Source organism: Seriola lalandi, unplaced genomic scaffold (genome assembly GCF_002814215.2).
Source record: "Seriola lalandi dorsalis isolate HSWRI2012SDOR001 ecotype SW California unplaced genomic scaffold, Sedor1 jcf7180002054898, whole genome shotgun sequence".
Taxonomy (NCBI): domain Eukaryota; kingdom Metazoa; phylum Chordata; class Actinopteri; order Carangiformes; family Carangidae; genus Seriola; species Seriola lalandi.
Window position 1 is genome coordinate 3,761,523 of NW_019525450.1, and position 16,326 is coordinate 3,777,848.

General features: G+C 38.1%; 1 protein-coding gene across 1 annotated transcript; it reads left to right on the forward strand.

Annotated features, from left to right (window-relative positions):
* The first annotated feature begins 830 nt into the window (after positions 1-830).
* On the forward strand, positions 831-15,234 carry pnoca (prepronociceptin a). Its single transcript, XM_023429662.2, has 3 exons — positions 831-920; positions 11,136-11,269; positions 13,539-15,234. Exons 2-3 carry the CDS (start codon positions 11,150-11,152, stop codon positions 14,151-14,153), a joined length of 735 nt encoding a protein of 244 aa, XP_023285430.1. The 5' UTR covers positions 831-920; positions 11,136-11,149; the 3' UTR covers positions 14,154-15,234.
* The last annotated feature ends 1,092 nt before the right edge of the window (positions 15,235-16,326 follow it).

Sequence of the window (16,326 nt, forward strand, 5' to 3'; positions counted from 1 at the left end):
GTGTGTATGGGTGTGATGTATGAGTGTGTGAGTGAATGGGTGAATGTGGCAAGACTGAAAAAGTGCTTTATAAGTGCAGTCCATTTACCATTTATCTCAGTTTAAGACATGTAAATACATCACACACATTTGTGACATCACAACATGCTCCAATAGACGTTTACACAAATGGAACCTTGAAACCTCCAGGTCACATAAACTGAGACTGGACTGAGAATCAGTGAAGCAGGAGACATCTTGTGTCCGGTGGTGAAACTTTTCAACTGATCAAATATTTGCATGTTCATAGATTCTGTATTTTCAATGATAATAAAGGAGTAAATCTAATTTTAAGGATTTTAACTGAGGTTAGGTTTTTTTTTGTGTGTAAAAACCATATCAAACACAAATAATTAATCAAAGTATAGAATTTTTCATGTATTTGATTTGTATTTTTTGTATTGTATTTTGTTTTTAACAAAATGTTTATCAGCAAACTCAATCAAAACTAGTCAAAAATTAAAATATGTTGTAGCCAAGCATAACACCCACCAACACAGATAGATATCCTCCCTCCTCTCCTCTTCCCCCACTTTTATTTTTCCACCTCTCCATCTCCGCTCTCTCTTTCTCTCCCTCCCTCCCTCCTTCCTCTTAACTCCCTACCCTTGCTCTCCCCCCATCTCCGTTCTCCTCCCTGATTTCAGTCCCACCCTCCTCCCCTTTCTCTCCGTGATGAAAGAAAGAGTTTTGAGAGAGAGAGAGAGAGAATCAGAGGAGGTTGAAGGGGAGGGGTGGGACCCTATAAGAGCAGCTGACTCCATCCTCCACGTCGCCAGAGAAACCCACACTGAAGCTGAAGGAGGGAAACATAAGCTGACGAACCTCAACCTGCACCCGAGGGACCCTCTATAGGCACCCACTATCTCACGCCAATACAGGTAAGAAGACACTGGGGAGGAGGCAGGAGGGGAAGGAAGAGGGAATGAAATGGCTTGACCTCTGACCTTTGATACAGAACCTTTTGCATTTTTGTCAGATAGATATCTGACATTTTGCTACATTTGTTAAGTCAGGAAACAAAGACCGTGCGTCACTCTCTTCCTTTGCATCCTCTCTAATTGCTTTTAATGTTAGTGATGTTGCACAGCCTGTTAAATAAATGGCTATAACTCAAATGTGAATTCCCGTCAATCTAAATTTGTCAGCCCTGCTAAGAGTAATGCTTATTATCCTCAATCAGTCAGTGTCTCCATCACTCCATCATCCACGACTACTGCTGGATGATAATTGCTGCCGCTATATTGTCACTGAGACCCCCTGACCCTTGTGCTCTTTACAGCTGAGTGCCTGTAACAATGATAATCAAAGAACTTAAGCCTAATCCATAGCTGACCTCGGGGACAGACAGGTGGATGAATCACACAGAGCGGGTTAGGACAATGTCTGGAGTCAGTGTAGTTAACAAACCGCTGATGTGTTTCATAGGGAGCAACTACAGACTGTTATGTCCTGTGATGCCCAAGGTTAAATAGGTGTTTAAACACGTTTGGGTGAAAAACATAAGGCAGCAATGATGTATACATTACGCTCAATCTGCGGATTGTACACATGCAGTTTGCGCGTTGATATTTAACAAAGAGGGAAAGGTCATAAATACATCCTGATTAGTCATTAATCCTCAAGGCCTGGTTTGCTGCTGCGCTTTAGTGCGTTTTTGCCTGAGAGGAAGTCAATATTTCGGTGCGCATTGAGACAATTCTCCTGCCAATTTATTCACTGTGGATAAAAAGTCTTAAAGTTAACAAAAAATAAAAAAATCTAAAATATTACACGAATAATAAGTGATATGAGCTTTCATACAACGAGCAGTGACATTCAGAACCTTCCAGGACACCCACAACAGGTAAACGGACGATAGAAAGACAGCAGTGTAAATTGATTTTAATGACCACATATAAAGCATCTGGGAACATCTGGCCCATAATTTTGCTGCAGATCTCTATGCTCTTAATGAACCTGAACTGTTCTGTTCAAAGGCTGGAGACTGAATGTGCGTGATTCAGAATAGGTCAGAGCTTTTATTAAATTTATTAAATCACAATGTTATAAAAGTGTAAAATATTTTTGTCATATTTTCTATATTATAGTTAGTTAATAAAGCAGTAAATAAAAGATAGAAGTTGTGCCAGTATTAGTGGTATTTATGGTGTATAAGCCTATTTCTGTGGTCGTTCTGCTAAAATTATTCTTATGCCCTCAGGCATTTATATGTAAATCTCATTATAAGGAGGTACATGCCTTTTTAAAGCTGTCAGGAAAGATTTATGAAGTAAATAGCAAACCTGAGTGTCACATTTTCATTTATTTATTTATTTTATATTGAATAATTGATGTAATGCTTTTGTTATAGCTTGGGGCTCACTTTTCATTGAAAGAAAGGCACAGTTCAAAATGGATTATGTGAGGTAAGCTGCAACAAAAAAGGCTCTTTAAACGACTATTGATGAGAACTTATTTTGAAAGTGCACATATGTGGCTGTGATTATCTCTATAACAAATCTTCTTGCGTATCATCATAAGGAGGCTGATGTAGGACTACAGATAACGCTCAGACTGAGAAAATGTCCTTTGTAACTGGGAAATCTAGAGGCTGCTTTCTCATTCCTTCGGGCAAACACCCAAAACATTCCTGTGACTGCAACAGATTTGGGTTTGCTGTGAAATTTAACTCTGATTAGCTCTGGGTCTGATTAGCTTTGTATGATGTTCCAGCACTTCTGTATTGGCTGTCTTTATTGAGGCTGCATGGAGGGAATAGGACCCGGCGAAAATGAACTAGCTTATATCTGAATGGAGATAGAATCTTAAAGGGAAATTTAATTGACTGAAAACTGAATGCTCGGACATGCAGCTGATTTTGGGTTAAAAAAACCCTAAGTATTCAGAGACAGGGATGTGGGTGAGATGACTAGATAGAATTGTTTTATATTTTAGCTGGATTGTAAATTGAAGCACAACAGCTGTTGGTGAAGAACGCTCTGTGTTGTTATTTTGTGGGCAATTTCACTGCGTTCCATGTGGATCGCTGGTCAAACAGAGGAGGCGACTGGGACCGAGGGAGAGAGAGAGAGATGAGATTTCAACACCTACTATAACAGAATTTTAAACTGAAAATGTTTGAGATGCCTGCTTTCGTGAACCTTTTGCTGCAAGTCCTTCAGAGAGAAAGGGGCAAAGTCTGTTTCACTGTCAGACTTGAAGATGACTCTCAGAAAGGTCTGTAAAGCAACAAGAAAAGACAAGTTGTGCTTTGAGGAAAGAGTGCCATTTCTTTTCTTTTTTTTTTTTACTTACTAGACTTAAAATACCCCGATTCAATTCTGTCCACCTACACGTGAAATAGCTGAATGCATCCGGTTTAACTGACTTTATCTGAGATTTATAAAAACACATTTGGATATCAGCAGAAATGGCTGTCGTCCAACAGTGACGGCAGTTGTGGAGAATACTGATGAAGACCTCATAATTACTAATGAGACTTATGAGCAATGAGAAAAGAAAAGAAAAAGAAAAAAAGAAAATCCAAGAAAAAAGAAAATCCATACTGAATATGTGGTATTACTTGCAACATTAACCTTCAGCTTCAACCAAAAGAGAAGAAAAGAAAAACACCAAACATTAGGAACACGTTACTGAGTTGCAGGCCCATTTCCACAGTTCATGCCTCATGTGTCTTATGGCCTAAAAATCCTGCTTAATCCATCTCCTCCTCTCTTTAGTATTAGTGAATTTGTTGCTTTCCTCCACAACACGCACATCTCATTAGCTTTATGGATAAACTTCACTGACCACGGGAAACCCAGGAAACCCAGGAAACTGTTCTCATGCAAAGGCTGCATGTGGGAAAATAAAGGAAGGATAAGGATAGGTATAGTGCCGGTTGTGAACTTCTCTGGTGGCTGCACCGAAATGGCTGTTAATGTGTGGAGTTAATCCAGGCATACAATGTTCCTAACACAGCAGGGTCCCTGTCCATCCTTTTGTGTTGGGAGGATTTCATAGATTATCCTTCGTGCCTCCTTGCTGCCTCCAGCTTGCTCCTGTTTTCCCCTCATCAAAGGAGACATCCGTCCTATCAGATGCAGTGGCACTCATTTTGATGCTGGGGGGAGAAATGTACATTTCTTATTCTGTTGTCAATTGTCTGAGTAGAAAGGCCCTGACCTTTCTTCATGCCTCGTAATCTTGGTCATCTAGGAACTGACGCATACGTATTTGATGGCCACACTGGAAGTTATGAGGTGTCAGTTAGGTAAAATGTCCATATATGTCTTGTGTTGAGTCAGTTGTTGCTAGTTGTCCCACTGCTGTTGTATGACAAAGAAATCCCTTGTGGCACATAAAAGCATTTTCCCCATACATACAAAAGTAGCTCATTCAGGCTCTTTCAGTAATGTGAGACTAGCAGTGGTGTTAACCATCGTGGAAGTTTGAAAAGTCCCAAGTAGGAATAACAAGAGATCTTCCTCTTTTCCCCCCATTCTGCTATTTAATGTAGTATAATGTGGATGTGCATTTGGGATGTACGTCTCAGAAGTATGCCAGGAAGACAGAAACTTTTTTGGTAAATGTACTTGGTGAGCAGCTTTCAATTAAATGAATGGGCACCATCTTGTATTCCAGTATTGATGATTTTATGTTAAGATGTAACAGCATCATCAATGGCAAGTTTCTATTAATACACCAGTGGCTAAAACTCATGAGAACACCAACATAATAATAATAATAATAATAATCATGACACTCTTTATAATATTCTTTATAGACATATATACACCTACATATAAAGCATAGGCAAAAACCATTTCTGAGCCATTGTGTCATAACATACCTGAATACCTCTATATTTTAGAAAAATGTAACCATGATTTGGTGGTGTCCAAATGTGTATGATTAGCATAGGTTATAGTGTAGTACACTAAAAGGTTAGCAAGGGATATGCCTGTGTTGTTTATTTGTTCAGTCACACTATTTCTTATTTTTTACTCTCACACAAACTAATGATTACAAATACGATGTCCCGCATGATGCTAAAGACCTTTAGAAAGGTAGGTAGATAATTCAGTGATTATATCTTTATCTCATTTTGACCTGTCACAGGAGAAAAAGCACAAACAAATAACATTGATGGCTCTTTCCATTTAGGTGTGTTGATGAGACAACAACACCTACACATAATGTAACCATTAGTATTTTTATTAGTTACACCTGTGTTCAACAAAGGCCTATCAGCAATGAGTTTGGAAATGTCTGTCCTTGCAGAGTCACTGCTTTGTCTAAATATTATATATATATTATAGAAATACAAAGGGGAAAACAGAGGGCAAACAAATAAAGAGAGAGAAGAGAGAGAAAAGTAAAACTATACAGGGCACCACCTCATCTCAGGACATGAACAAAAATCAATATGAAATAAATATGAAATAGATCTGGTAGGCCTGTGTAAGTGTGTGTGAGCACACCTCCCAACCATTACTCGACCTTAGGTGATTAGATACATTGAGATGGGTAATTGATTTAGCTGAGTGTGTCTTCCTGTAATGGCTTCAGCATGTAATCTACTGCCACGTCACACACAGTCTGACTGACAGGGAACATGTTGTGAAAGCACTAAAGGTCTCTTTTAAAGGTTTCTTCTGAATGGAGATATGTCACAACGCCCACTCTGCAGACACGTGTGTGAGCAGACAGGACCTCCAACCAGAGGAGAAGGAGCAGGGTCATAAGAAATAAAAGTTTTGGTAGTAGTTGTGTAGTTGCAATATTACTGCCTGGGCATATTTATGATGTTTTACTCAAATGAATATATGCATAATCACCGAAAATCTGATTTAATAAGAGGTGGCCATTAAGGAAAACTGTTTAATAGACATCTCATATTTTCTGCATATTGATGGGAAATCATTCATTGTTGGAGTTAGCCATCAAGGTTTTGCCAATGGAGTGATTATTAACATCTTGATACAAAAATAAAGGAGACGAAGTAGCAGGGAGAATAATGAGTGTGAAATAACCTTTTTTTTCATGAAATATAATGTAGTTGTTTTAGTGCAGTATTTTGTGTTTGTAATATGAACAGTGGGGCGGTAAGCCCCTTGTGCACTTCTATGCCAATGGTAGTAGTAGTTTTGTCTCGTTTTATATATGTGTGAAAGACAAAGAGTATGACAAGCTGGGGAGAGAAAGAGCTTGAGTGAGTGAGACGTGGTAACGACAGCTCAATCAGTAGGTAGATAATGCACATAGGTAGTGACGGCTGATTAACATATAGATTTGACATTTTTAATCAAACTGATTGGTAGTATAGATTTACTGTCCTGAAAAGTATCAAAAACAATGGCTGCTCTGCCATTTTGCTAGTTAGCTATCAATATTAGAAAAAAACAGCACAATGTAATTTGAGTGGGCCCGGGACAAGTTGTCAATCAAAGTGACTTTTCTGACGGATAAAGAAGTCTGCCATCTGGCTCCAGGCAGAAGACTAAATAACATTTAATTACTTGTCAAACTCTCATCAACTAACAAAGACAACATCATGAATACACTCTAATTATTCAATATTTGATTTTTTTTTCTTTAATATGATGGGCCTCTCTCCGTCAAGGGTTGAATGTTAGTGTTCTTCAGTTTATTTTTACAATTTAAAGCCATTATCTAAAGATGCAGTTTAATAGGTCATCATGTAGTTGTGCACAATAACTTCACGATAATAATAATTATAATAATGATTTAATATTATTTTTAATTTGGTTTTAGTACTTACCTAACTCCTATACCTGAAAATCTATTCAAGTATAATATCACAGTGATCTTTAAGTATGCATAGCCAATACAAAAATAAAGTGCGAACTAAATTTTTTATCATAGTTATTGTATCAACCTGATTTGTCAGGGTAGTCAGGGTTTAAACTACTTTGCACGTTTAAATGAGATTTTATTTAAGTCATGTCAGAGCCCAACTTATAATTGGATGCAAGCACTCTACCACAGAATACAAATAAGGCACTTGTGTGTCAAATGAAGTGATCATGAGGCCACATTGAACATCAATGCACAGAAAATTTCCATTCAATTATTTTTTGCTGTTACACAACTACAGTGTGTCCAGTTGTTCATCATTACAGACGAACCACAAATAAGAAAAGTTCCAGCCAAGGTACATGGTGTGTTGATGTGAGTTTGACATTAGGTGGTTATTACATTTAAGTTACGTATTAATCTGCGGTTCAACTTTTAAAAATAAAGACGAAGTCCACACCGCTCCTCTGTTCAGCCATCCGTGAATAATCCGGCTTTAAGTCGCTCTTCGACTGGAAGTAATTTATTTTGTACTTCCTGTTCTTGATGAGAAAAGGGCAACAATGGAGAAAAAATAATGGTGGAAACAGTTGATAACATGGTGTGAGAGAGTTTGAGAACTTTCTGCTCAGAGTGACTTGTTGTTCTAGGACGAGGAGTCCATGAATCAGACAGGAATATTTCATCAACTTTAAACTTTACTTAAATGTAATGACTAGACAAACTTTTTAATCAACAACTTGAAGATGGTTGTGGTATTTAACACTTTCTCCTATTAACAAGGCAAAACGCACGTATAGATACTTTTCTGGGAGACAGACTACAGATTGCTGATGTTCCCACGTAGTTAACTGTCATTTATTATTACACTATAGTTATGTTTCACAGAACATGGATGACACCACATACTATTGCTTTCCTTTGCTAACCTTGAACTGACTTGGTTTAGATGTTTTTCAAGTAACAGAACGGATCAAATGACACAAAATCACCTCATGTAGTCACATGTTGACAGGTAACACATTGAAGCTGGATGAAAAGTATATTTCTGTTGCAGAACTACTTCACCTCTATGGAGAGGTATTTCCTTTCATCTGAGAGACGGTCTTATTCATCATCTGCTGGAGGGTGAAACTTCCATCAGCAGCACCTCAGCACAGCACAGACAGTAATGACTTAATTAACTGGTTTATTTAGTGGTTAATCAGTTAATTAAAAGCAGGGTAATTGGGTTTTCAAGGCTCAGGAGAGAACGTGGCAGATGTCAGTATAAGACCACAGAAAACACTGGTCATTGAGAAGTAATGTTCAATTTTAGAGAGATTGTGACATCACAGAGTATTTTATGACAAGAGGACAAACAGATACTCAATGGAGTGCAATCTTGTGTGTGAATGTATTTGTGTCTGCACATATCTATATATTACCCTGAGTAAGGCCAGAGTGACTGCTTCCAGGCTTTATTCATTCTATGTTGTTCTGAATAGGACATTAGACATTTTTTCACCAGGAGTTAAGAAATGCCCAGATTTAACTTGGCCACCTGAATGTTTCCTGCATTTACCCCAAGGTGAAGCATTGAGACTGCTCCTTAAACCTCCAATGACAGCTGTCAAAATCTCTTTTGATCATGTTTTTCTAAGTTTTAAAAATCATCCTCAGGGGGATAGACAATGGTCCTGCCCTGCGTGAACCCTTGCAGTAAACATATAGCCTAAACATCTAATGTGATCTGAAAGGACTTGGTGTTCCCTTCCTTTTTCTTCCTCTAGTGCCACCATGAGGTTGACATTTGTGGTTTTGATTGAAATGTCTAAACAACTATTGGATGGATTGCCATGACATTTGATGTATAGTACATTCATGTCTCCCTAAGGATGGATTGTAATAACTTCCCTTAACCTTACATGAAGCCCCATCATCAACATTTTTAATTTCTCCAAACCTTTGGTTTATGGCCAACTACTTGCAATATATTTAATACTATTCCCATCAGCTCCAGCAGTACGTTGTGTTATGTGTTTTAATAAGCAAATGTTAGCATGCTAAACTCAGACGGTGAACATCAGTATGTTAGCATTGTCATTGTGATATTTGTTTAAAACTCTGATGTTAGCATGTAGCTCAAAGCAGTGCTGTGCCTCACAGAGCTGCTGGTGTGGCTGTAGACTCTTATACTTGTTAATAATAATTATTACACTTTGCTTTCGCTTTCACTTTAACTGTCTTCTGTCCTTACTAAATTATAGTGGCACACCAGTGTTTGCATCCTCTGGCCACACCTCAGTTGAGAACAGAGATGTGAAGATGTGGCTCCTTCAAGCATTAGGATGATGGCAGCTCATTTTTAGAGTCACACAGTCACTGACAGGAGGATGGACAATAAGATGCATTATGGCCAAATGAACACACCCAAGCTGTTTGTCTATATCCTCTGCCATCTCCCAGTTGGGTCCCGCCCTCAGCTGTCCTACAATATTTCTGTCTAAAATGGCTTTGCTGCTCTTTTGTCCTTCACTGACAAACACATTCTCTTTCCTACTAAAGTAAAAATTAATTGGACATGACACACACTTTCACTGTTTGCACATAAGAGGACTGATTATTTTTTTTAATTAATTTTGCAGAGTTGCTGTTTTATGGGTAGTTAGTGATTGGAATGAACTGTAGTGCAATTACACTTTTATCAGCCCTTAATTACTTTGAATAAATTCCACATTTCTAAGACATTACAGAGTAATTTTTGATTGAAGGCAAATTAGTTTTACTTTCTGCTATGTCAGTTCAATAGATAATTACAACCAAAAGTCAAAAGAGCAGAGTACTAGTGTGTTTGTATGTGTGAGTGTGAGTGTGTTTAATGTATTGTACAGTCAGCACACGCAGTGTGTACACTAGGCATGTGTAAGAATGCATGTATTTGTATGCATGCATATTTCAGTGCTGTGTAGCTTTGCTTGTCTGAATATTGTGTGTGTTTGGTGCTTGTGAGTTTGAGTGTGTGTTTGTCAGCAACAAACTGTGACTCAGTATGCTGCCAGAGGCAATAATTGAGGCATCAATTAAAGGAGTTAACGAGTTTGTTTAATGAGATGAAAACTCCGGTTGTGTCTCTGACGTCAGGCTCACCAGACTGGGCTGTTCCCTCCAGAATAAGGTCACACAAAAGTCTTTTTTGTCACTTTTTGTATCTGCTTTGCTCACTGTCGCTCCATCTGTCCCCTCGTCTCACTCAGAACTGAGCTTATTGTTTCTCCTTTTTCCATTAGTGTCAGATCCCTCCAACATTTACATATATACATAAAGTACTTCATCCATAGTAACAGATACATTCCCCCACACAATAACACGCAAACACACAGACATAACACAAACACATTTCCACTGAACCACTGAAGTGAAAGATATATGTTACAAATGACTCAGACATCCAATCACTCTCCTTCTGTCATATTGAGTTTTTTGTCTGAGATAATACTGAGTTGAGAAGCTAAGAAGACATGTAATGCTATGCTAACCCTGTACTAATGGGAATTTGACTCTGCACTCAATACCTCACCAAGGTAAACAGCTATTACTACTTTAGTATATTAAAAGTCCTCACTATGAAAAAAAAGCATATTGAAATATACTTTACATGTCACATTTATTTATTTATTTTTTTATCAATAGGAGCTAGCAGGTCTATAAAGAGTAACCTATTAAAATTTGTATATTCATGAAGAACTTGTCTTTTCCTTTCCATAAATGGCAAATAACCTTAAAGGAGCTACTTGTATGTTTTGCTATTACTACATACCCAGGATTAGCATTAACAGCTGTTTACTGACCAGTCTAGAAGAAACGTTCATCAAACTTCATTCTTTAGCCTTTTTCCAGCAGTGGAAAGCAACACCAGTGTCTCTGTAAACTCTTGACTCTGTCAAGTTAGCATGCTAACTAGCTAGCCCCATCTTGTCACTTTCCAATAGCAGCTCACTGTAGCCTCCATCCAATCTGCCCTGAAGAAGTAGCGCTGCTCAGAGGTTGTATTATGACCTCTTGTCTTGTAGACGCAAGATGTAAACCACATTCAGCGTCAGAAAAAAACGTACAAATAGCCCCTTTAACTTGGTCAAACTTTTTCACATTCTCAGTATTTGTCTGGTGAGATATTGAATACATGTTGACACAATGACCTTCAATGGTGTTCAAAACGACCCACTCAGATACCACTGCATTGTAGGCAGGTAATGAGAAGGGTATCCAAACTGTTGGACTAAATGTGTGTGTTTGATCTGTCCTGTGTTGTGCAGCAGACGGTGGGACCATGAAGACTGTGGTGGCTCTGCTGCTGCTCTGTCTGTGTGATCCTGGACACAGTGACTGCCAGGGAGACTGCCTGTCCTGCAGCAACATCCTGCCCAAACAGCTCAGTTTCAACACCATGGTGAGAAGTCCACACACGCACACACACACACACACACACACACACACACACACACACACACTGCAAGAGTGGAACTCCAACCCAAAACAGAGGGGACAAACTTCCATCGTGTCTTCGGGCATGAAAACAGATCCAAACAAATTTAGAATCTAGAGTACAGGTGTAAATAATAAAACTATAATAAACATATAATTTTGCTGAATTCCATTCAGCTGCTTCAGTCTCAAGGTCCTGGTCCATCACAATGTCTGATGTGAAAGGCCAGTACAGACTGTTTTGCAGCATATGCGAAATAAGTAAAAAACAAATCATGCTCTTATTAGATAGCAAACGCTCCATCTAGACAAAACTGGACTATTTCCCCTACATAAACATACATACAAACACAATGTGTCCACAGGGCTCTTTTAATTTGGTGATGAAATAAGTGGAAACCCTTCATCCCACCTCCATGAATCTATCCTTTCCTCTCTCCATCCCCCTCACTGTCTCTTACTCAACACATTAGCCTTTTGCCATTTGAGTTTTAATTCGTTGTGGCTAATTGATTCCTGAGGATAGATGTGTGTTTCTCCTATCAGTGCTTATGCCTGCTGGCTGTTTTTCTCTGGTTAAAGACGTTTAAGTGCACATGGCTCAAAACATAAAACTTTGGCGTAGTACTTTAGCATAGGCACTTTTAATTTCAAGGGATTCTGTAAAGACATTTGTCTTAAGGTTGGCACCTCGCTGCATGCCATCTATTGATCTTCCTTTGCTTATTTAAATGGTTTTCTTTTTTATGTCAATCTCATATTTTACTTATAAATCAATGATTGACAAGAGCCTCTATGATTAGCCTGATTCATGTAAACAGTGGCAATCAAAGCAATACAGTACTACATCCATAGTAACAGATACATTCCCCCACACAATAACACACAAACACACAGACATAACACAAACACATTTCCACTGAACCACTTGAAGCGAATGATATATGTTACAAATGACTCAGACATCCAATCACTAGCCTTCTGTCATATTCAGTTTTTTGTCTGAGTTAATACTGAGTTGAGGAGGTTCCACTCAAACAACCCTCACAAGGTGCTTAGAGTAAAACTGTTTCATGTTAATCTTGCATTAATTAAGGTTATTAGTTACACCTGTGCTTTTCCTGTATCAATATGTGTGACTATGTTTGATGTGGAAAAGTGTAGGCCACATTTTCCGCCTCAGATGCAACCATGACTTTCAAAGAGAATTGTGTTACAAATAGTCCTTAAAAATTATTTAAAGGTCTTCGACTTTATTAGTTTAAGTTTTACTAGGAAGGACAAAATATTTGCTTCGTTGAGAGTTGAGTTTTAAATATTTGAAAAAGCAGCTTTAGGTGTGTAAAGCGTTTAAAAGAAAATTGGCCGTAAGAAAATTGGGGATGCAGCCTTTGTCAGTTACCGCCCAAAGCTATGGAACACACTATCTATGGATATTAGAGAAGCCAGTTCACTAAGTATTAAGTAGTATTAAAGCTCAAAACTTATTTCTTCACTTAAGCCTTTAACTAGCTCTGAAATTTTGCACTTTGCGCCACATTTATGCACTGATCAGCACTTTTTAAAAAATGTCTTATTTAATGATTTATTATGTTCATGTTCATTATTTTATATAATTTAACATTAATATTTTTTAATGTTTTTCATTTTAGATCAATGCTTTTTACATGTTTCTATGCTCATTTTATGTCTTTAATGTGAAGCATGCTGTAAAACACTTCTTGCTACATTTCTTTTATGAAAGATGATACAAATAAAGTTTATTATTATTATTATTATTATAATTATTATTATATATTATTATTATTATTATTATTGTTGTTGTTATTATTATTATTATTATTATTATTATTATTATTATTATTATTATTATTATTATTAGTAGTAGTAGTAGTAGTAGTAGTAGTAGTAGTAGTAGTAGTAGTAGTAGTAGTAGTAAAGTTCACCAAATCACAAAGCACATGTTTTTCTGCTTTCCCTTTGTGGTATCTACCTTTGGCTTTATTGGCCAAATTAGTGACCTACTGTGAGCAAAATGCTAACAATGGCATGCTCGCAATGAAACTGTTAACGTGTTAATGTTTAGCAAGTACAATGTTTACCATGCTCACCATTTTAGTTTAGTGTTAAAAACTGTCTACAGTGAAGTCTGTCTATTTTGCCACATGAATCAACTGATCTGAACTGACTTCAGAAAGGAAATGATGATGATCTCTTGGCTTTGTCTCCGTCAGGTGTGTCTCATTGAGTGTGAAGGAAACATCTCCCCGGCTTTCACCTGGGACCTCTGTCGTAAAGCGTTGTCTTCAACTATTTCCTCCCTCAGTGGTACTATGCGGAAAAGATCTCAGGAGGAGGTGGAGGCCCTGTTTCCTGAGGAGGGAGAGCAGATGGAGGGAGGTCTGTTACTACCCATTGCATTGCAGAGGTTTGATCATGTGACCCGCGCACTTGGAGTGGACGAGAGCGATCTGGGTGGCAAGGGCAACCACCTGAACACTGCCTACAATTCCCAGAATGCTTTGTCTCTTGATGATGAGTATGATGAAGAGGCAGGGCAGGAAGAAGGGGATGCTGATATGGCAGCCGGACAGGGTGATGTAGGGCTGAGCGTCTCCAAGAGGTTTGGCGGTTTCGTCAAAGGGAGGCATGGCTACAGGAAGCTGATGTCTCCAGGAAGATCGTACCAGAAGAGGTATGGTGGCTTCATTGGCATTCGGAAGTCAGCCCGCAAGTGGAACAACCAAAAACGTTTCAGCGAGTTTCTGAAGCAGTATCTGGGAATGAGCACTCGGGCCACTGAGTTCAACAGCGTGTCGGAGGATCTCACCAATCAGAATGAAGTTTAGCACCTTTAAACCACTGCTGTAAAACAATTTCCTGATGTATTTTCACTGATCTTGTTTTGTATTTCAATCACCATGTCAAACTCTAACTGGTGTCACCAAAGTTAACCTATTGAATCTAACTAATTTACCAAAAAGTGAAAATTCCAGTGGAGTAACTAGAAACTTTGGTCCCCCTGAAACTCTGTAACTCCTGGCACCTTCCAGGTTCCCTCCCTGTCCAGGTCTGAGCGTCCTGAATCATTCAGACCTCCCATTTGGTGTCCCCATGGGATGTACCAGTTAAACAATCGTGTTTCATTTGATTAGCTGCCCGTGTACTTCATGACATTTGAAGGAAGCCCCCAAAGTGGGAATCATTGAGAGTCTTGGAGTAGTTTGCAGCAAAATAAATAAAGTGTCATCTACTATATAAGTCAACAATAAAAGTTAGTATAATTATTGCTTTTCTGATCCCCTGTATTATACAGTATATTCTACGTATTAATTTCTGTGCTGGGTCATGTGTAAAAAGTGATAAATCATCTTACATGGAGGCCTCTGGCTTTGGGGGGTCTTTGAGAAATGTGTAAGAACCTCTGTTATCGAGTCTAGCAGGAAAGCTCTCTTTCATACTACCAGCTTTTGGCAAAATGCATAACTCAGTCTTTGTGAAAGAACAATGCCAGTGTTTTTTCATGTTTTGGCATTATGGTTAGGCAATGTCAGCAGTTAAGTAAAGTATACTGTATGTAATTTGTGGTAAATCCGTGAAAACATGCAAAAACAGCTAAAGCTCACTGAGTTATCATTGTGCCAAAACACACCTGAGACATGGCTACTGCAGCAGGTTTAATTAAAAGATCTCACCTTCAGTTTGGTGCAGTGGTGAACATACTACACAACACTCAACATTCATAACGTTATACAAGTGAGAATCATCTCTGACTGGCTCTTGTGTCAAAATGCTAGACTCCTAAATATATACAAACAGTATTTGGTATTTTTGTTTTAACTGTAATGGTCTGAAATGTTTTTGTTGCCTACAATGAGAACTTGTAAATAGCTGAATTTAAACATGTCAATAAAAATAGTTTACTATTTCCATCGTGGCCTGTCATGCAGCAACTGATTCTGTGTCTTGAGGTGTTTTGTTCTCAGTATTTACAGCAAAGCCACTAATGGGGGTGGGTTAAGATAATCTCTTGACTTCTTTAAAGGTCCCATATTTTATGCGTTTTGATCCATAAGAAGATATATTTGTGGTTTTGAGAGCAAAAAAACATCTAAATTAGCCAATCTGATTGGCTGACTTTTTTCTGAGTGATCTAATAAAAACTCAGCAGATTTCAGGTAAAACATTCAAAGAAACAGAGACCAAATCCTGCAAATTTTGATGGTAGGTCTGGGTGAGTGGGGCTTGGGGCATGGCTGTGAGCAGTGGCTGCTTTGTTGTGACATCACAAAGTTACAGAAGTCCTAACGGCTCATTTTAAGGCTCAGTTTCTGAATACGATCTGTGCATTTCTCTGTGGACTGAGTACTACTCAAAGTATTTTTTTAAGTTCTGTTTTTGGGCTGTTTATGTCTTTATTATATTAGCAGTGAGAGAAAGACAGAAAAGTAGGGGAGAGAGAGGATTCAAACATGGGCCGCTGCAGTAAGGACTGAGTCTTAATGATACACATTCTACCAGGTGAGCCAACGAAGCGCCCCCATACACAGAGTAGTAATATAACACCTAGACCTGCTTTGTAATCAAAAAGGGCATGGAAAACTAAATTTATACAATATGGGACCTTTAAGTTACTTTTAGATGTTATGGAACACCAGTGCTTTGTAGAGCAGTTATAAGCCTTTTATAAGAACAGCAGGTTGTGTAATACTACTTTGATTGATTTGTCTTCATACTATTACGTAATAAGGCAGTTATGAATGTTGGTGATCCATTAATAAATCGAGGCTATCTAATTAACCATCATATTTGCAGTTGTAAATGTTCTTAAGTTGTTAATAAACAACTTATTCCCCTAGGGAATAAATAAAGTATCTATCTATCCATCTATCCATCTATCTATCTATCTATCTATCTATCTATCTATCTATCTATCTATCTATCTATCTATCTATCTATCTATCTATCTATCTATCCAACCTATTTTCAAGAGATCAGACACTCCATTGCAGGAGTCTACAT